At 45.6% G+C, this 17,650-nt stretch overlaps 1 protein-coding gene across 2 annotated transcripts; it reads left to right on the forward strand.

Annotated features, from left to right (window-relative positions):
* The first annotated feature begins 6,905 nt into the window (after nucleotides 1-6,905).
* POP4 (POP4 homolog, ribonuclease P/MRP subunit) lies at nucleotides 6,906-17,367 on the forward strand. 2 transcript variants are annotated; one of them, XM_063111818.1, is made up of 7 exons: nucleotides 6,906-7,107; nucleotides 8,775-8,827; nucleotides 10,575-10,798; nucleotides 12,255-12,332; nucleotides 12,512-12,573; nucleotides 14,346-14,447; nucleotides 15,347-17,367. In XM_063111818.1, exons 1-7 carry the CDS (start codon nucleotides 7,101-7,103, stop codon nucleotides 15,481-15,483), a joined length of 663 nt encoding a protein of 220 aa, XP_062967888.1. In that variant the 5' UTR covers nucleotides 6,906-7,100; the 3' UTR covers nucleotides 15,484-17,367. The 2 variants fall into 2 exon arrangements, with proteins under 2 accessions (XP_062967888.1, XP_062967890.1); XM_063111820.1 differs by lacking the exon at nucleotides 12,255-12,332.
* Nucleotides 17,368-17,650: the final 283 nt, after the last annotated feature.

Genomic DNA, 17,650 nt, shown 5'->3' on the forward strand with positions numbered 1-17,650 from the left:
GAAGGATCTCTTACGGGTGTTATTTTATACACTTGGGATCAAGGTAGCCTTTTTTTTTTTTTTTTTTAAAAAGATGACCGATAAGGGGATCTTCACCCTTGACTTGGTGTGGTCAGCACCACGCTCACCCAAGTGAGCGAACCGGCCATCCGTATATGGGATCCGAATCCGGGGCCTTGGTGTTATTAGCACCGCACTCTCCCGAGTGAGCCACGGGCCGGCCCTCAAGGTAGCCTTAAAGAGTGACTTTTAGAGGTTGAAAGACTGAGAACCTTGGATTTCAGAAACTGTTTGACCATACATGCCAAGTGTTATTGTCCCTACTGCTTAATTCCAAATAGTTAGTCTTAAATTGACTGAGAGCACGCTGCTGCCTCTTTAGCAGGGGTGGATATGTGGCCCTCTGAGAAGCATAAGCAGTCTGCTCACTAGCTGTCAGGGAAGGCAGTCTCCTGTGGCACTGTTACGACTGAGGAATGATTGATCGCTGGAGCCACCGTGTCCAGGTTTGCCACCACCACCCCCACAGCTCCCCTTGTTAATACACCACACCTCAACCAGTGTACAGACCAAGGGCAAAGCAGGGCCAGGGGAGTATGTCATCTCAGCCTCAGGGACAGTTCCATATTTGTGAGGTTGCAGATAATGATGGCTATCATCTCTCAAACCCACCCTATTGTCTCTGCCAGCCCGTTTTCTTGCTGTTGTTTTGGTTTTTGTTGGGGTTTTTTTCCCCAAGTAGTGTCAGAGAGGTCCTGTTTTAACTTGCACATCACCTCCCTGAGTGTCCCAAGCCACCCTAGGAAGCATGTACTCTTATCAACTCAAGTTACAGACAAGGCTTTCCTGTTGTAGAAAAGCACACACGCCTCATCCCTCTCAAACACACCCGGTATAATCATTTAAAAAGCATCACAGAAGAGAGAAAGCACACAAACACAACTATGTCTATATGTATGTATGTACATACACATATGCGCAAATATGTATAAAATAATATACTGACATGTTTTTAACCTGGTGAATTACAACTTTCACTGAAAACAAAGCCTTCCGTGTTCTCATTGAAGGTTTGCTGGTATTCAGGATCATTACCTTTTCTTTTTATCTTATTTTTATTTTTTTAAGTTTATTTATGTATTAATATTATTCTTTTACATTATAAGATGTTGCAAAGCAGTTGGAGGAGAGGGGGAGAGGGGAAGGGAGAAGGAAATAAGGTGGGAGGAGGAGGAGGGAGGGGACGTAGTCAAGGCCTGTGGCACACTCCTCATTCCTGCAGGGAGACCAGAGGGCTTTCTGTGGCAGCTCAGTGGTTGGTGCTGGTCTGGGTATGGTCATAGGGAGGTGTGACTGAGGCCCACGGCTCTCCAACCTCCCTGGCTTGGGAGACCAGGGGGCTCCCAGTCCTTCTAGGTTCTATAGGTATTCTTTGGTGATGTGAGACCTTTCCTAGTTAATATCAAACTTTGTCTCTGGTCTGTGGGTATTTTGTCTTTTCTTTCAGTCCTGTGTTGGATTATTTGCTGTTCCCACCACTTAAACTCTGCACTGGAACTAATTTGCTGTCCTTTGCTTACTTCTAAAATTGGGGAACTTCCTGTGAGAACCAGTACTTGACCCTGTGGTTGAGCTAAATTGCTGCTCTGCTGCTAATTCCCTGGGGAAGGCTTTTTGTGCAGCTCAGGTTTTAATGGTTGACTTTATAGGAACTTCCAGCTCTCGTGACGTCCACTACACCTGGGTTGTGTAGAAACTGGTCTGGGCCTGAGTCTTTTCAGTAAACTGCACCCCCAGAAGTTCTATATTCCTGACCAGTCTCCACTGGGTGGTCCTGTGCTGATTGGGGGGCAGATCAGCTGTCCTTGCTGTGCCCCAGTGTTTCCCTGGGGGGGCCCATCTCCTTCACCGTCTGTACTCCAAACACTTCCCATGGGATGGGCCATACACCTGTCCCTTTTGATGACTCACTGGCCTCTCAGCGGCTCCTTTTTTCAGTTGTTGTGGCTTCTCGCTCCTGTGTGGGTCCACGGGAACCCTGTTAGTGGTCTTGCTGGCCTAGGGACCGCCAAGGCCCTCTTCTCCCCTGCTGCCTCCAAGCAACTTCATGTGAAGGGCACAGATGCGGCTTTTGCCACTTCTTGCTCTGTGTGCTCAGCAGCTCCAGCCTTGAAGCAGCTGGGCTTGAAATGGGGGGAGCAATCCTTTCTTTCTCTTATTGTGGCTTCTCACACCTTCGTGCACTCTGTAGGTCTCTCCTCCGCTTCCCCTGAGCTCTAGCAGTCCCAGCTTGGCTGTCGTTGCTTTTTTTAAAAAAAGATGACCAGTAAGGGGATCTTAATTCCTGACTTGGTGTTGTCAGCACCATGCTCTCCCATGTGAGCTAACCGGCCATCCCTATACAGGGATCCAAACCCTTGGCCTTGGTGTTATCAGCACCACACTCTCCCAAGTGAGGCATGGGCCAGCCCTTGTTGTTGCTTTTTAATAGTGGTAAATTGGTTGATTTGTGGGAGAGAGTGATGCTGGGGACCATCTATTCTGCCATCCTGACTGGAAGTCTCCTACCTTTTCTTACAGTTAAAGGAATGTTAAGAAATACTTCTAGAAATAATGTTTTTCCTTAATCAAACTGGAAGAAAAGGGGTACAGAAAAAATACTTTTCCACTGTATTGTCAGGCTATTTGATAAATGTTTTTTGTAAATTTAGTTGTGTTTATAAGTGGAGTCCTAATTTTCATAGATATGCACTTATTTAATAGTTAAAGTGTAAATCTTTTTGAGCTTATACATGAAATTTTTCTTCAATACTCAACATAACCTGAATGTCTTAAAGCAGCAATCAAAAGAAACATGTACAAATATAGCAAAATGTTAATTGTAGAATCTAAGGGTGGATGAGTGTTTACCATAGAATTGTTTCCAATTTTCTGAATATTTGAAGTTTTTCATAATAAATTGTTGGGGATGGCAGGGGAGTCACCTGCAATGATGTCATCAAACTGACTTCTCACAGAACTTTCACAAAGTCACTAGTGGGAAAACACATGTGTACTCATGTTTGGAAGTTTATCATTTATGGCCATAAAAAGAAAAAAATAATAAAATCTTGTTTTCACCAAGTAAAATTTAGAAAATAGACAAAAATCTCTCATACCTTCATTTAGTGTGATACTGTGAAATACATGTATTTTGGTCTTCATCCCCGTTTCCTGGCATACAACTCCTGAAATCTTTAGAATCTCCAAAATAGTGTCTTTTCCTACATTGAGATGACTCGTGGCTGGGGACCCCTAGGTAGCTTCCAGATGGGGACTGGTCACTAGAAAGACCAAGGCAGGATTAGAGCACTGGGACTTTCAGCCCCAACCCCCAACCTCAGGGGAGGAGAGAGGGGTAAGGGTTAAGTAAGTTGTTCACCAGTGGCCAGTGATTTAATCAATCATGCCTACATCATGAAGCTTCAACAAAAAGCCAAAAAGGACTGGGTTCAGAGAGCTTCTGGGATAGCTGAACATGTCAAGGTTTCTGGAGGGTGGCTCGCCAGCCAAAGGCATGGGAGCTCTGCGTCTCTTCCCCCCACACCTTGCCCTACGCATCTCTTCTTCCGGATCATTTGTAGTATCCTTTGTAATAACCTGGTAACATTAAGTGTTTCCCTGAGTTCTCTGAGCTGCCCTAGTAAATTAATAGAACCCAAAGAGAGGGTCATGGGAAGCCCAACCTGAAGCTGGTCAGTCAGAGGTTCAGACTTGTGACTGGCATCAAAACTGGGGGGCAGTCTTGGGGACTGAGCCCTCAACCTGTGTGATCTGACGCTATCTCCAGGTAGACAGTGTCAGAATTGAATTGAATTAGAGGACACTCAGCTGATGTCTGCAGAATTGACCACTTGGTATGTGGGAAGAGAATCCCCACACACTTGGTCACAGAAATCTTCTGTGTTGATTGTGGTGTGAGAGCAGAGAAAAAAAACTGGTTTTTTCCACACAACCCAGCTACAAAAACTTTCAGTATATGGGCATATTCCCTTCCAATTCTTTTTTTTTTTTTTTTTTTTTTTGGTATATATTTGGTTTTATTTAATATTGTGTAACCTTTTTAAAAAACTGTACATTTCTTTAATGGGTGTATGGCATTCCATTTTATGTTATGTAAACGTACCATACCTGGGAACACTTTTTAAAAATAAAAATAAATAAATATACAAACAAACGGGGGAGAAACAGACACAACAATCACAATAATTCCTCAGACTTATTAAGATAAGTGAACAGATATGATGTTGATGGGAGGGATGGAGAGGGGGAAAAAGGAGGAACTCGTAAAGGGACATGAAAATCAACTACACTGTATGTTGATAAATCTAAAAATTTTTTTTAAATTTAAATACAGATTCTTAAGGTCCACTTACTAAATAAGAATCTCCAGGAACAATTCCAGGGAGTCTGAATTTTTGAAGCTTACCCTGTGATTGTAATGCACTGAATCTACTAATTAATTATCACACACTTAATTTGCTTGATCCACTATTATCAAAGGGAGTTACTTCAAAATTTTTGCTGTTATAAACAATTATAAACATCCTTACAAGTATTCCTTTGCATACATACACAATTATTTCATGAGGACAGTAAAGTGGTTTGTTTGCTTTTTAAAAAAAATTTAGTGAACTATGGAGTAACTGCAGCTCCAGGACTACCCACCACTATCAGGGAATTCTAGAGAAGACTGGCAGTCAGCCAGGGCTGCCTTGGCTACTCAAGAAGTGGTCAATCAGGAGGTAGAGTCCTGGCAACCCTAGAAAAGCAACTCTCAAAGACAGAGGTCTGCCTTCTCTCAAGTCTCCATAATCACAAAGTTCCTGCTCAAAAGGGGCCCCTTGAGATTGGCTTATCTCTTCTGCTGTCTTATGCTTTTTTTTTTTTTTTTTTTTTTTTAAAAAGATGACCGGTAAGGGGATCTTAACCCTTGACTTGGTGTTGTCAGCACCACACTCACCCAGTGAGCAAACCGGCCATCCCTATATGGGATCCAAACCCGCGGCCTTGGCGCTCCCAGCGCCGCACTCTCCCGAGTGAGCCACGGGCTCGGCCCCTGTCTTATGCTTTTTTAAAGTTCACATTTGTCAAGAGATTTATTGTACAACATGTTGACTATAGTCAATAACAATGTTTGAATACCTGAAGATCACTAAAATAAGTGTTCTCACATCAAAAAATTAAGGTAATATATATGCCAGTTAGCTTGATTTATCCATTCCACAATGTATACACATTTCGAACTATGTTGTACACCATAAATATATACAAATTTTATCTGCTAATTTTAAAAGTAATAAAGTTCACATTTGGTAAAGTTCACACCAGTCCCCAAGAGCATGTTCTCAAACTCGGCCCCATAGATTCCGAACTATTCTCAGGCATCTGCAAGTGCAACACACTTTGGTTTAATTGTTGTTTCCATACTGACAGTAATCTTCACATAAAGTAAATGCATTCAGGCTTATCTGGATGAGCTACGCAATTTCAGCGCCTGCATTTTTATGTTTAAAGTCAAAATGGCACAAGGTCACCGACGAAGAAACTTTTAAGCTAACGTTTCTCCAACTAGAATCCTCGGACATACTCCCAAAGTTTCCTGAGAATTTTTTAAAAGGGGTTTATACAGCACTCAAAGTTGAGAACAATTGACTTAGATAGAGCACGGGGACCGTATTGCTTGTCTCCCACCCAGCACCCAGCACCCAGCCCAGGCCCGGCACTCGGCAGAAGTAAGAGCCACACGGTTCTGCGCAGCACTGGGTCACTCCTGAGAGGTCCGCCCAGGCCTTTCTGACACAGCTGCACCTTTCCCCAGAAAAACAAGAATCAATTCTCTGCCTTTCATTTTACTGATAGAAACTAATATTCTGAGTCTTAAGAAAGCTTTCTGACACCATCAAGGTGTAAGACTGGCCCAAAAGCATGAATCTTACTTGTTGGGAAGGCTCATCTCGCAAAGACCAGGAGACAGAGATCGTTGCAATCAAGCAAGAGGTTTTTATTCCAGCATGCTGGGGTCGCTCCGTCTTCAGGACAGAAGTGGCCCCGAGCTCTTAACACAAGCATTTTTTATACAGTTTGGTAGGCAGACTTTGGCAACAGGATGAGTTGTATACAGCTTATTGGTAACCTGAGGTGACTTTTAAATTCATTGCTGGCTTTCAGTGGGGTGGTATACAGACAAGGAACTGGGAAATTGCCCAACAGCCCACCCCTTGTGTGGTTAGCCCTTCCCGGAACTGGGTGAACTTTGGGCGGTTTGGGAAGTCCTTTATCTGCCCTTACCAGAAAGTCCCACCTGCAGGGGCTTGTAAAACATTGCGCAAACTAATTACAGAAGCAGAAAAGCTAGTCAGTTAATATTTAAGGGTTGGGGAAGGAGTTCAGGTCCACAAAGGCCAACTCCACTCATAATACGGATGGGAACAGAGAAGCCCAGAAATGGCCGGAGCCTTAATCCAGGTCACAGGGAACTGCAGTGCCTGTGCTCCAGAGCAGAAGCTGCCTGGGCTGATCTGCAAGAACAACGAGGCTGGACAGACCTCATTCCCACCACCACCAGCATCCCTGTCTCATTTCCGTCCTGCCTGGTCCCCAACTTCCCTCCTGTCCTCTCCAAGTCCGCTCGCCTCGCTCTACTCCAGGCTTTCACAAGCATTCCACGTGGCCTAACCCCAACCCGCTGCTGGGCCTATAAAAGACGCAAGTTAAAAAGGCCCCGCCAAACCCAGACCACCCCAGAGATCCCCAGCAGCACACACCGCCACGCCCGGCGGCGGAGTCCACCCCAAGGTGCATGCGCCTAACTCAGTCGGCGCGCGTCGGTGACGTCACGGGCGGCGCCATCTCCGAGCGTCTCCGTCACCAGCTACCGGTAAAAGAGTGTCAGTCCGCTAACTATGTGACGCTAGGCCTCGGGCACAAGAAACCTGTCCACCGGAAACTTTGGCGAGATTGATTCTGGTGGCCGAAGGCTGCTGAACAAAGTGGAGAAAGGGAAGGAGTGAGCGAGGGTTAAGGACACGTCATCAGAGCGCACCGGAAGCGGTCCGAGAATGAAGAGTAAGAGGGGCCACGGAGTTGCAGAGGGGTTGGAGGTGGAAGGGGTCGAGGGCTCGGTGCTGACATGGGCCAGGCTAGCTGTCGGTGCGAAATCCAAACGGAACTGCTACGGGAATTGGCCCACCTTAGATAAGAGAAACTAGCCCAGAGCGCGAGTTAGCCTGGCTCAGCCTCTGAGCTAGCAATTGATGTCAGGGCTGGAAGCAGGTTCTCCCGGGATCTGCTCAGTGGTGTGTGGTGCTGCAGGAGGAGGGCCCAAGGCCTTGGCGCTTCTTGGTCACTACATCACTGGGCGACCGCGGTCAAGACCCTGCTCCTCTCTGTGACCTTATTTCCCGCTTTGTTGTGAAGCGCTGGGAGCAGCTGAGAATGATATCACTAACCCAGGGCTTGATATCGAGTCCCAAGACTTGAGCAGAGGAGAGAAGTGCCTGGGTGGGGGTGGCGGTGGGGACAGGGGAATGTAAACACCGACACCATTGAGATTGAGTTTTGGATCAGAATTTTTATTTCCACCTCTGCCACTCCCTATGTGGCATATTTGAGTTTAAATTTTCTCATGTGCATAATAGGAATAACTACTTTAAAGGATTGTTTAGAAAGTGTAATGCGATCAAATATGTGTGGCATTTACTTGGGTGCCTGGCAAGTAATTAGTGTTCAGTAACTGTTAGATGTGTATTGTTGCAGAAAGACTTCCAAGTCTGATGCTAGGCACCTGTGACAGGTGAAGTAGTTATTCATGTGTGTTACAGGCCCTGCTAGTTGCTGTCTACAAATAGGTTATAGTCCCCCTCTTCCATCTGAGGGAGAACTAGACTCTATATAAAACGTGTAACCACGTTTACATTTGCTTGATCAGGCGTGCTGAGGGAAGCATAAGAGAGTTGGGATGAAGTTTACAGAGAATAGTGCAGATTAAATTTTCTAGTCATTTGGCCCTTAATCCAGGCCTTTGCCCCACTCTTATTCCATTCACATCCCTTCTCTATCTTCTGTCACAGTTTTCTTCTTCAGACAGATTAAGTAAGAAACACGAGTGTGGAAGGTTTTAGAGTTTGAAGCCACATTGATAATATATATTTTGACTTTGAAGCAAGGCATATTGTATGCTATCAATTATAAGATACAGTTTAATTTTGTATATTAAAATGTGGAAAACCTATTTTTAAACATCTTACAGTCAACAAATGTTGTATTTTCAACCATCCGCATCCTGGACAGCTATATCACATAACTTTTACATGTTATTTCGTTAGACTCAGTGAGCAACTACTGAATCTTCTAACCTGTGGTATTTTAAACCAGCACAACTCATAGTTTGATCCACTGACCTGCAACAGCATCAGGGAACTTGTTAGGTATGCATGATCTGGGGATGGAGATCAAGAATCTACATTTTAATAAGATTCCAGAGATTCTTACACACATTAAAGTTTGAGAAGCACTCTTTTTAAATCATACCCTTGGAACTTCTAGGATAAACATGACCAGAGGGCAAGATAAGAGACATCCAAGAAAGCTTTGAAGCTTTGCTCTTCATACCAACTTCATCTTCTCTTATTTCTATATAAGCACAGTTATTTTCATAGTTAGAAAAGTCTTGAGCCTTATAGCCATACCCAACAGGAATTGATCATTTCTTCTTCTGTTTTTAAATCCCCCAGGTGTGATCTACCATGCCCTTTCTCAGAAAGAGGCAAAAGAGTTCGATGTTCAGGTACAGTTCTTGGCAAGAAGTCTGGGAGCAACAGAGGTGATAACAAAGATGGCTCGGTGGCTGCTAAGCCTCTAGTACTGGTTTAGATGTCCTTTCCCACATCTTACTCATCTTTCCAATAGATGTCTTAGGCTCAGTCAAGGTCTGTTGCACGGATGGCCTGTTCCTGTATGCCGGCCTTCTTTCTTGTTGTGCCAAAGTCAACTTTGGTAAATAGGAGCTCCTTGATCTTGTGTCATCTCCCTCCCACTGTGTTGGGGACACCAGGCCATGCCCACCTAGTGAGCACCATTGTTTGACTTTATCACTTGCCCCCTTCACTTCTGAAAAAGATATGCAAATCACATTTCCAAAGTAGAATTTACAGTTTATATCTGAATACTTCAACATGCTTTGTCAGTGTGGCAAAAGTTTCACTTGTGACTCATAATGAAAGTGTTACCTTGTTGTTGTTTTTTGGCGGCTGGCCAGTACAGAGATCCGAACCCCTGACCTTGGTGTTATAACTCCATGCTGGAGTGTGTTACTTTGAAATCAAGATTTTGAAAGACCGGTATACCTTTATTTTGCTTCTCCATGAAAGAGGGGCCATTTAGTATTTAAAAGAATCAAATAATTGTCCTCTTATAGTAATAATGATGATATTAATTTTTAGTTAATATCTAAAGGTACAAAACCAAGGCAGACATAGTTTCTGTGAGCTACCTCGAAGATTATGTGTATCATATCTTGTCATCCCTGTTTCCCTGCCATAGAGAGAGGGCTTGATTACTACTGACAGATTGGCGTCAGTCTGTCAGTTAGCCTCAATCTTAGTGTTCAAAGCCTTGTTATTGCAAAAAATGCCCAGAAAATGGCCCAGCCAAGAGGCAGGACCTCTGTAGAGAGCACTTCCCAGAACTGTGGCAGGCAAGAGGACAGAGGAACCCATTGCTGAGTGTGAAATAGATTGTTGGAACTCCAAATTCAGAGGTAGTGGTGCCTTCAGGTTTTTTTTAGGGAATTACACACAATTATGATAGTTATTTTGCCCATAAGTCCTCTCTAAGAACCTGTGCTCATTTATGGTAACTTGACACTGCTGCTCTATGTTGGAGAGAGTGAGCACAGAGCCTGAGATGCTCCTGACAGTTCCTTTCTCCATGCAATACAGGAGCAAACCTCTTGAAGAGTAGCCACACCATATCCACAGGGCTGGAAACCCAAGTAAAGAGGATTGTGATGTGGGTACAGTGTCAAAATTCCTACTCCCTGAACTTGGACCACCCTGGAGCACCTAGTTTTGCTGTTTTTCCTGGTGTTAGGATCATTTCCCTCACGGCCATAGCTTGGTCCTGCTCTGAGCTCACCTTCATCTTGTCATGACTTATTAAATATCTTTGTCATATATTTTCCAAGCATTCGTCTCTGCCAAGGATGAGAGAAGTTTTTTTTTCAAATATAAAAGTTTTATATCCTCATGAGAATAATTTCAGGGAAGCAAGACAGGAAGTCAGTGTTTGACATGGCTGTTTTGTGGGACAAACTCACAAATTGGCATATGAATGTGACTTTCACATCTTGACAGCTCTAAATAGCAAACACTTGGCAGATGAGAAGTTTTATGAACCTCAGGTAGATGGGTCAGCAAAGGCAGCCCCATCTGCTGTTGCAGTGGCTCCTGGGAGTGGTGGGGGATGAGTGCCTGGGATCCTGGGCTGCCCAGCCCAGAGCAGTGAGCACTACGCGCCACCTTGTCCCTGTGCAGCATCAGGGAGCCCAGCGGGCCGAGGCCCTTGTCAGGGCCTTCCTGAAGCGAAGCACGCCCCGCATGAGCCAACAAGCCCGTGAGGACCAGCTGCAGCGCAAGGCCGTTGTTCTGGAGTACTTTACTCGTCGGAAGCGAAAGGAGAAGAGAAAGAAATCCAAAGGCCTCTCTGCCAGGCAGAGGAGGGAGCTGCGGCTCTTTGACATTAAACCAGAGCAACAGAGGTAAGCCAAACCTTGCCTGTTCCATTCTACCCACAGTGGCTTAATCTTCCTGGTCTGGGTGTGGACTTTGGGAGCCCAGTGTCTGAGCAGGCAGCCTCTGCTCAACTTAAGCTAAGGGATCCTCTCCACCTTCCACCACAAGGGGGCAGCCTTCCTTTACCAATTTGTACTGTGTTTGGGTTTGGCTTTTAATAGCAAGGCATGGGTAAGACTGAAGACTTACTGTTTGGCTTCTATCCTACCCTTAACTAATAAGACCGGTGCCATTAAGTGTGTCTGTTTCCCATGGCAACAGGTTGTTTGTCTTTTAGCTTTCTTAGACAGAAAAGAGGAACTAATATTTCTTAATGTATTTCTTAAGGTGGCTTTTAATAGCACTAGACAGAATCACCCACTTTGGTTTTATTGCCAAAGAGAGATGCTGCCTACACGTTTCAGAAGTTTCTGAAAGGAATGCATCACTGTCTTGTAGGAGGGCATCTTCCTCCCTCCAGCTGACACTCCATCCCTGCTTGATGAGGGCTCTGAGTTTGCATGTCTTGGGACTGTTTGTAGCCTTTTGTTTAGAGTTCAATAGCCAAATAACCTCCCACATTCCAGAAGACAATTAGAGTATGTCACTTTGTCCATGTCCCCTGTCACGAAGTCAGCTGGGCTTTGGGTGGAGGAAAGGGCTGCCACCTGCCCCAGGTTTGCCTCACTGGTGTCCTTACAGGCAGAGCTCCCTTTGTGTTTGAGTTTGTGGTTCTTGTTTCTCTAACCAATGGCTTCATGTAAATGAATTCCCCATGAGGCACCAAGACAAGTGATAATAGCCCCACAGGAGAGCCTTTGGGGTCCTCTCACCTGCTCCCTCCCCTCTTCTTCCCACACTTGCTCACTCACCTTCCAGACAGACCTGTTACCTTACATGAGGATTTGCATGACAACCAACAACACCTGTTTACTGAGGGCTTACAAAGTGCAGTGTCATGTAACAGAAAGCCTCAAAATAACAGTGGCTTAAACGAGACTGAAGTGTATTTCTCTCGTGAGAGGAAGCCCAGATGGACGCCACCCTGGCTAGTATGGCAGGCAGTCCCACAGCCATCAGGGACCAGCCAGCAGGTCACCACCTTTAGGTGTTCCTCATGGTCTGAAGTGTCTGCTTGAGCTCCAGCTGTCACGGCTGCATCTGTCCAGCAGGAAGGATGAAGGGGTAAAGAAGGGCCACTCCTTCCTCTTCTCATTAGCAGAAACTTAGCTTCAAGAAGGTTCTACCAGTGAGGAAACTGAATTCAAGAGGTAAAGGTGCTTGATTTTAGCAGTTTATCAACAGTGAAACTAGGATTTTCACCCAATCCCTAATAATCCTAGATCTTAGTTCTTGGTTTAAAGCCAAAGTCTGTGCTCTTTGGACACTGTAATCCCAAGCTTATGTTGCCTAGCTTTTTACCTGTTTCTGACTTTACCACAGGTACAGTCTTTTTCTCCCTTTGCATGACCTCTGGAAACAGTACATCCGGGACCTCTGCAATGGTCTCAAGCCAGATACGTAAGTTGCATTTCTGAAGCCTTGCCCTTTGGGGCAGATCCCAAATCTTATGATTGTTGTAAATATAGCCTCAGGAGCCAGATCTCTGCATTGCCTGACTGCAGAAGACTGTAGACCTGTTTTCTTCTTTCAAAAATCTTTATCATGGTATAAATTAACTACTTCTGTTTACCTTGTAGGCAGCCACAGATGATTCAAGCCAAGCTGTTAAAGGCAGATCTTCATGGTGCTATTATTTCAGGTAATTTGCCTAAGAGCACATGGTCATCCAGATGTTCAAACTATCACTCAGTGGCAACATAGCACTTGTGTTACAGTATGAGACATGTTTCTTGCCATGTGGTTTCCTTGAGAGGTCTCAAGATCACCAGCAGTGAGAGTAGGAGATGATTACAGATGTCTTAGCCAGTTCAGGCCCCTTTTTAGATAAACTCTAAATGGTCTCTGTGTACCTTCTCTACACAGGGACTCCTGTTATTATCCCAAAGGGCACAGAGGCTGCTAGCACTCACCCATGGCCTGGAATCTTGAACATAGAGTCCCTTTCATGTAGTCCCGTGGTTTCAAATGTCAACTATGTACTCATAGCTCCCAAGTTGACATCTCCAGCATAGACCCTTCCCCTGAACTCTAGACTCATTTATCCAACTGTCCTCTTGACATAGTCATTTGGATGTCCAATAGGCATCTGAAACTTTGCATATCCAAAATAGAACTCTTGGTCTCTCCTCAGATCAACCCCTGCCCTGGTTTTTGCCATCTCAGTTAATGGTACTGCTTATATAGCCCAGGTTGTTCAGGCCACAAACCTAGGAAGTTTCCATGTTTTTTCTTTTCTAATCCACCACCTCCAATCCATTAGATGTCCTAGTACCCAAATGTAAACAACTGTCATATCCCCTGAATTGCTTCAGAAACCACCTAACTCTTTCCCGGCCAACACACTGTTCATCCTCCCGACCAAGCAGCCAGAGTGAAGGTTTTATAGCAGAAATCAGATCATGTCCCTTCCCTGCTTTAAACCTTCTCATGGCTTGCCATCATATTAGAGTAAAATTCCGCATCTTTACTGTGGTCTAAAAGGTCTGTCCTGCTCTCTTGAGCACCTGCTTTCTGCTTCTCACACACTGGGCTTGGCCCTGCCTCGGGGCCTTTGTATTTGCTCCTTCCCTCTGCCCGAGGGCTCTCCTGTGTTTTCACAGACTGACTTCTCATTATTTAGGTCCCTACTCGGCGGTATCTTCCCCTGAGGGTCTACTCCCCTCCACCTTCATTAGCCTGTCCTTATTTTCTTTATAGCACTTATCACTATTGGAAAATATAATTGTCTGTGATATGCCACACATTAACCCCCCCACACCCTCATTAGAACATCAACTCCTTGAGAGCAGGATCAGGACTTCTTCATCAGTGCTGTGCCCCCCCCCCCCCCCCCCCACACCTACCTAGGATGGTGCCAGGCGCACAGCAGATGCTCAGTGAACGCTTGTTTGGCTGTCCTGGGTGGGGTCAGGCCAGGTGAAGGGCCTGCTGCCTGTAAGTGTGGTTCCCACACATCACTGACTGCTGGGCAGCTCTGCAGCAGGACTCCCATTCCAGCCAGAGTTCGGGAGGTCCTGGGAGTATGTGATGGATGAGTGTTCGTTCAGATCCTGCAAGTGAGCCTTGGCTCTGTTAGAACAACCAGACCATGGGCCTTGGTAGTGCTGAGCATGGGTGTGACTTCTTGGTACCAGAATTCGTCCCAAGACCCCTATGGCCACAGGCCCTCCAAAGGACACCTAGTAAGAGCAGCCCAAAGACTGTGAAGCCCCTGGGCAAGGGATTGGGAAGCCTGGGTTCTCCTCCAGCTTGGTCACTGCCCAGCTATGGACCAAGGTGTGGACTCCACCCTCTCTTCCTCTGCTAGCTCAGAGGGTGGGACCAGCACCCCCCAACCCCTGAGACCTGGCTGTCTGTGGCTTCCCCAACAGTACAGAGGCCTGAGCCTAGAACTGCCATTTTCCTTTGCAGTCACAAAATCCAAATGCCCCTCTTACGTGGGTGTTACGGGAATCCTTCTACAGGAAACAAAGCACGTTTTCAAAATTATCACCAAAGAAGATCGCCTCAAAGGTATGTAACCATATATCTGAGGACGTTTTGGGCTCTGGCGTCTGGAGTCACACAGATTGCAGATACTTACTGACCCAGCATTCCAAGCCTGCGTAGACCATCCCTGCCCCTCTGGTTCTCCCCAGGGGCATTTGTGAGCACAGTCATCAGCCCCATCCTGAAATGACCAAACGGGTAGGAGGAGCTGCTTGCCTGTGCCTCAAGAGACCTGGGTCTGTTTGAGCCCCAGGATTGCAGCCCTCCAGCTGCCCAAAGACTGCCACCTCCCAAAGGAGTGTAGCTAAACAGATAGCATGGAAGAAACCAAAGTAGCACCTGTCCCTGGAGTTCTGAGAGCTGCGCCCATAGTGGCAACACTTTGGGCTCCATTGGTGGCCAGCATTGCTCCAGCAGACACTTTGGGTCTTCTGAGATTTCTATACCCGTCTTGCCCACAAATCCAGAGATTTCAAGCCACAGTTGGAGGCTTTTTTTTCCTTCAATTTTTGAGCTTGTTTCTTCTTGCTGCTTCCTTCCATTTTCCTATGTATTCTTCTGCTCACATTGTAAACCTCAGAAAGTGGTATAAAAGTTTCTTCACTGAACACAAGGCCAGGAACCCATCTGAAAGTTATGTGGATAAACCTGTTTCTGGCAGATGTTGTGGGAATTTCTAGTTCTGGGAATTTTGTTGATAGCCTTTGACCCTAAAAATTAGGTGTGGACCTCTATTTAGAATGTGAATAAATTGGCCTTCTGGAAGAATAACTGTGTAATCCTGGTGCTGCTACCTTTGTGGGTTTCCTCATTCCCTGTTAGCTTATTTTTTAATACAAATGTTTTATGAATAATATTCTATATTAGGGTGAACTTACTGCCAGAGTTTTTTCTTCATCTGTTTTCCCCTGCTTTTTTTTCAGTTATCCCCAAACAAAACTGTGTGTTTGCTGTGGAAATCGATGACTTTATTTCCTACATTTATGGGAGCAAATTCCAGCTTCGGTCAAGTGAGCGGTCTGCAAAAAAGTTCAAAGCAAAGGGAACGATTGATCTGTGAATTCTTTGCTACTTAAGGTGATTGTTTATGACAGCTGAAAATTGGAAACACCCTAAATACTACCGTTCAGTGAAGAGATAGGACAATTCCAGTTATAGACTACCTCCAGCCAGTGAAAATCAGAGTTAAGAACATTTAATAACATGAGATGCACAGTGTCCTGAGTGGAGAAGTCAGGGAACAGAGGAATTTAGATTTCCAGGGGATCTTAATTATGTTTTACTTCCATGGAGAGAAAAGACTGGCAGAAAACATACCAGGATTAACACTGGTTGACTTAAATAGCAGAATCATTACATTATTTCTTTTATATACTTTTCTGTGTTTTCTGAATGTTCTATGATGAATCAGTTGTTTATGTAATAATAAAATACATGTTTGGGCATAAACAGGCTACAAATAAGGGAACTATCCCTTCAGTTCAGCCAGATCAAAAGGGAAGGGGAACCCCAAAGTTGCGTCTGCATTGTGGTTTTTACTTTGCAAGCACCTCCCATCAGGTGCTGCACTTCACGGTGGTGTGGCACATCATGACACATAACTTTAAATCGTACCAGCTATCAAACTCTTTGAAACCTAACTGAGGTTCCCTTTGGTGTTTCAAGAAGAGGAGTGAATGGTGAAGTGGTTAAGTGACTTAGGACTCGTTCACTGCAGGAATTAGAACCATGGTGGACCACAGAGGAAAAATGCTAGGTCCAGTAGTGCTTATTAATGGTTGTTCCGGTGCAGGTAGATTAAACCTCCAACAGCATTCCCATACCTGAGTCTCTTAGGCTCCAGATGTAGGTAGACTGAAAGGAAAATAAGACACTGCAGCTCTTCTAAGGTCTAAACTGCTAAGGAAGCAAAAGTCTCCAGCAATGGTATCTTTTCACACCTTAGTTTCATTTTTGCTGCCAGAGAATTTGCTTTGCAGTTTGACTCTAGCTATGTGTGGCAATGTGTCTGTAAGGCCAGGAGATGAGGCCCCTCTATGCAGGGCCAGAGTAAAAACAGGACGGGGCCAGAGTGGGAACAGGTGGGGGACCAGTCTTCCAACACCTGGTATTAGGAAAGCCACACGAGTCAGGAACATGGCTCAGAAGGACTGATGGCCCCTTCCCTCCAAGAAGCAAGTGTGCGCTGACCACAAGGTGAGGCCAGTAGCACCCCCCGCATAAAAAGGCAGCAAATTCCTGTGCTTTTTCTCACACTGGGAGAGGCTTTGGTTTCTCGGTATCTCCTACTCAGACCCCATATTGGAAGAGAAACACTGACTTTATGAGGGAGAGCAGAAAGGACTAGCTCTGTGCCACTGCACCTCCCAAAATCTGTGTGCACCCGGAGTCTCATGGGGGCCGGTCTGGTGGCCTGACCCTGCTCCCATCTGTGTGTGGTGTCCACTGCTCACCAGGACGCTTCTGAAACCACTTGGGCACCCTCCCCAAGTGAGCATGTGGTCGTCACTTCCTGTGATGTAAAGCACGCATGGGCCAGGAAGTCAGAGCTCCAGTCCCAGCTCTACCTCAGACACAGTCACCTGGCACAACAACTGAACTCTGTGGTATGCCATCCTCATTTTGCCACAAGGAGACACAGACTCAAAGTGGTCACTTGCCCAAGGTCTTGCTGACTGAGAGGGGAGAGCTGAGATTTGAACCCCATAGTCTGGCTCCAGAGCCGTGCTATTCACGACATGGTGGCTGCCAGGATGAGAAAGCTGCTGTGCTACAGTTCATAATGTGGCCCCTTTATTACCTGGCTTCCCACTAAGGAAATCTCCGTCTTCAGTGTAAAGTGGCTTCTGTTCCTCGAACCATCTGAAAGTGCCACATTTGTAACAGCATAGGTGCTATAACTTCCTAAACCATACTGCTCTTACCCACCCCTCTGCAATGTAAAAGGCGTCCAATGTTGTGTAAATATACAGTTGCTTTCCAGAAAGTTGTTGGTACCACTTGCCATGTGAAATCTGTTTTTCGTTTGGCGCAGACTCAAGTTTCTGTGTGAGTGGCTGTTTAATTTGTAGACTTCTCTCCCCCTCTGCTCGAGGAGACTTGGTGAGAATGCTTACCTGCCACAATGCTCCTGCTGTGCATGCCTGTTTCTAGGAGCCACTGTTGTCTCCATGGCCCACCCAGGAAACCCTGCGTCCTGTGCCGCAAGGACCACACCATCCTCCCAG

The sequence above is a fragment of the Cynocephalus volans genome, chromosome 10 (genome assembly GCF_027409185.1).
Source record: "Cynocephalus volans isolate mCynVol1 chromosome 10, mCynVol1.pri, whole genome shotgun sequence".
Classification (NCBI taxonomy): Eukaryota; Metazoa; Chordata; class Mammalia; order Dermoptera; family Cynocephalidae; genus Cynocephalus; species Cynocephalus volans.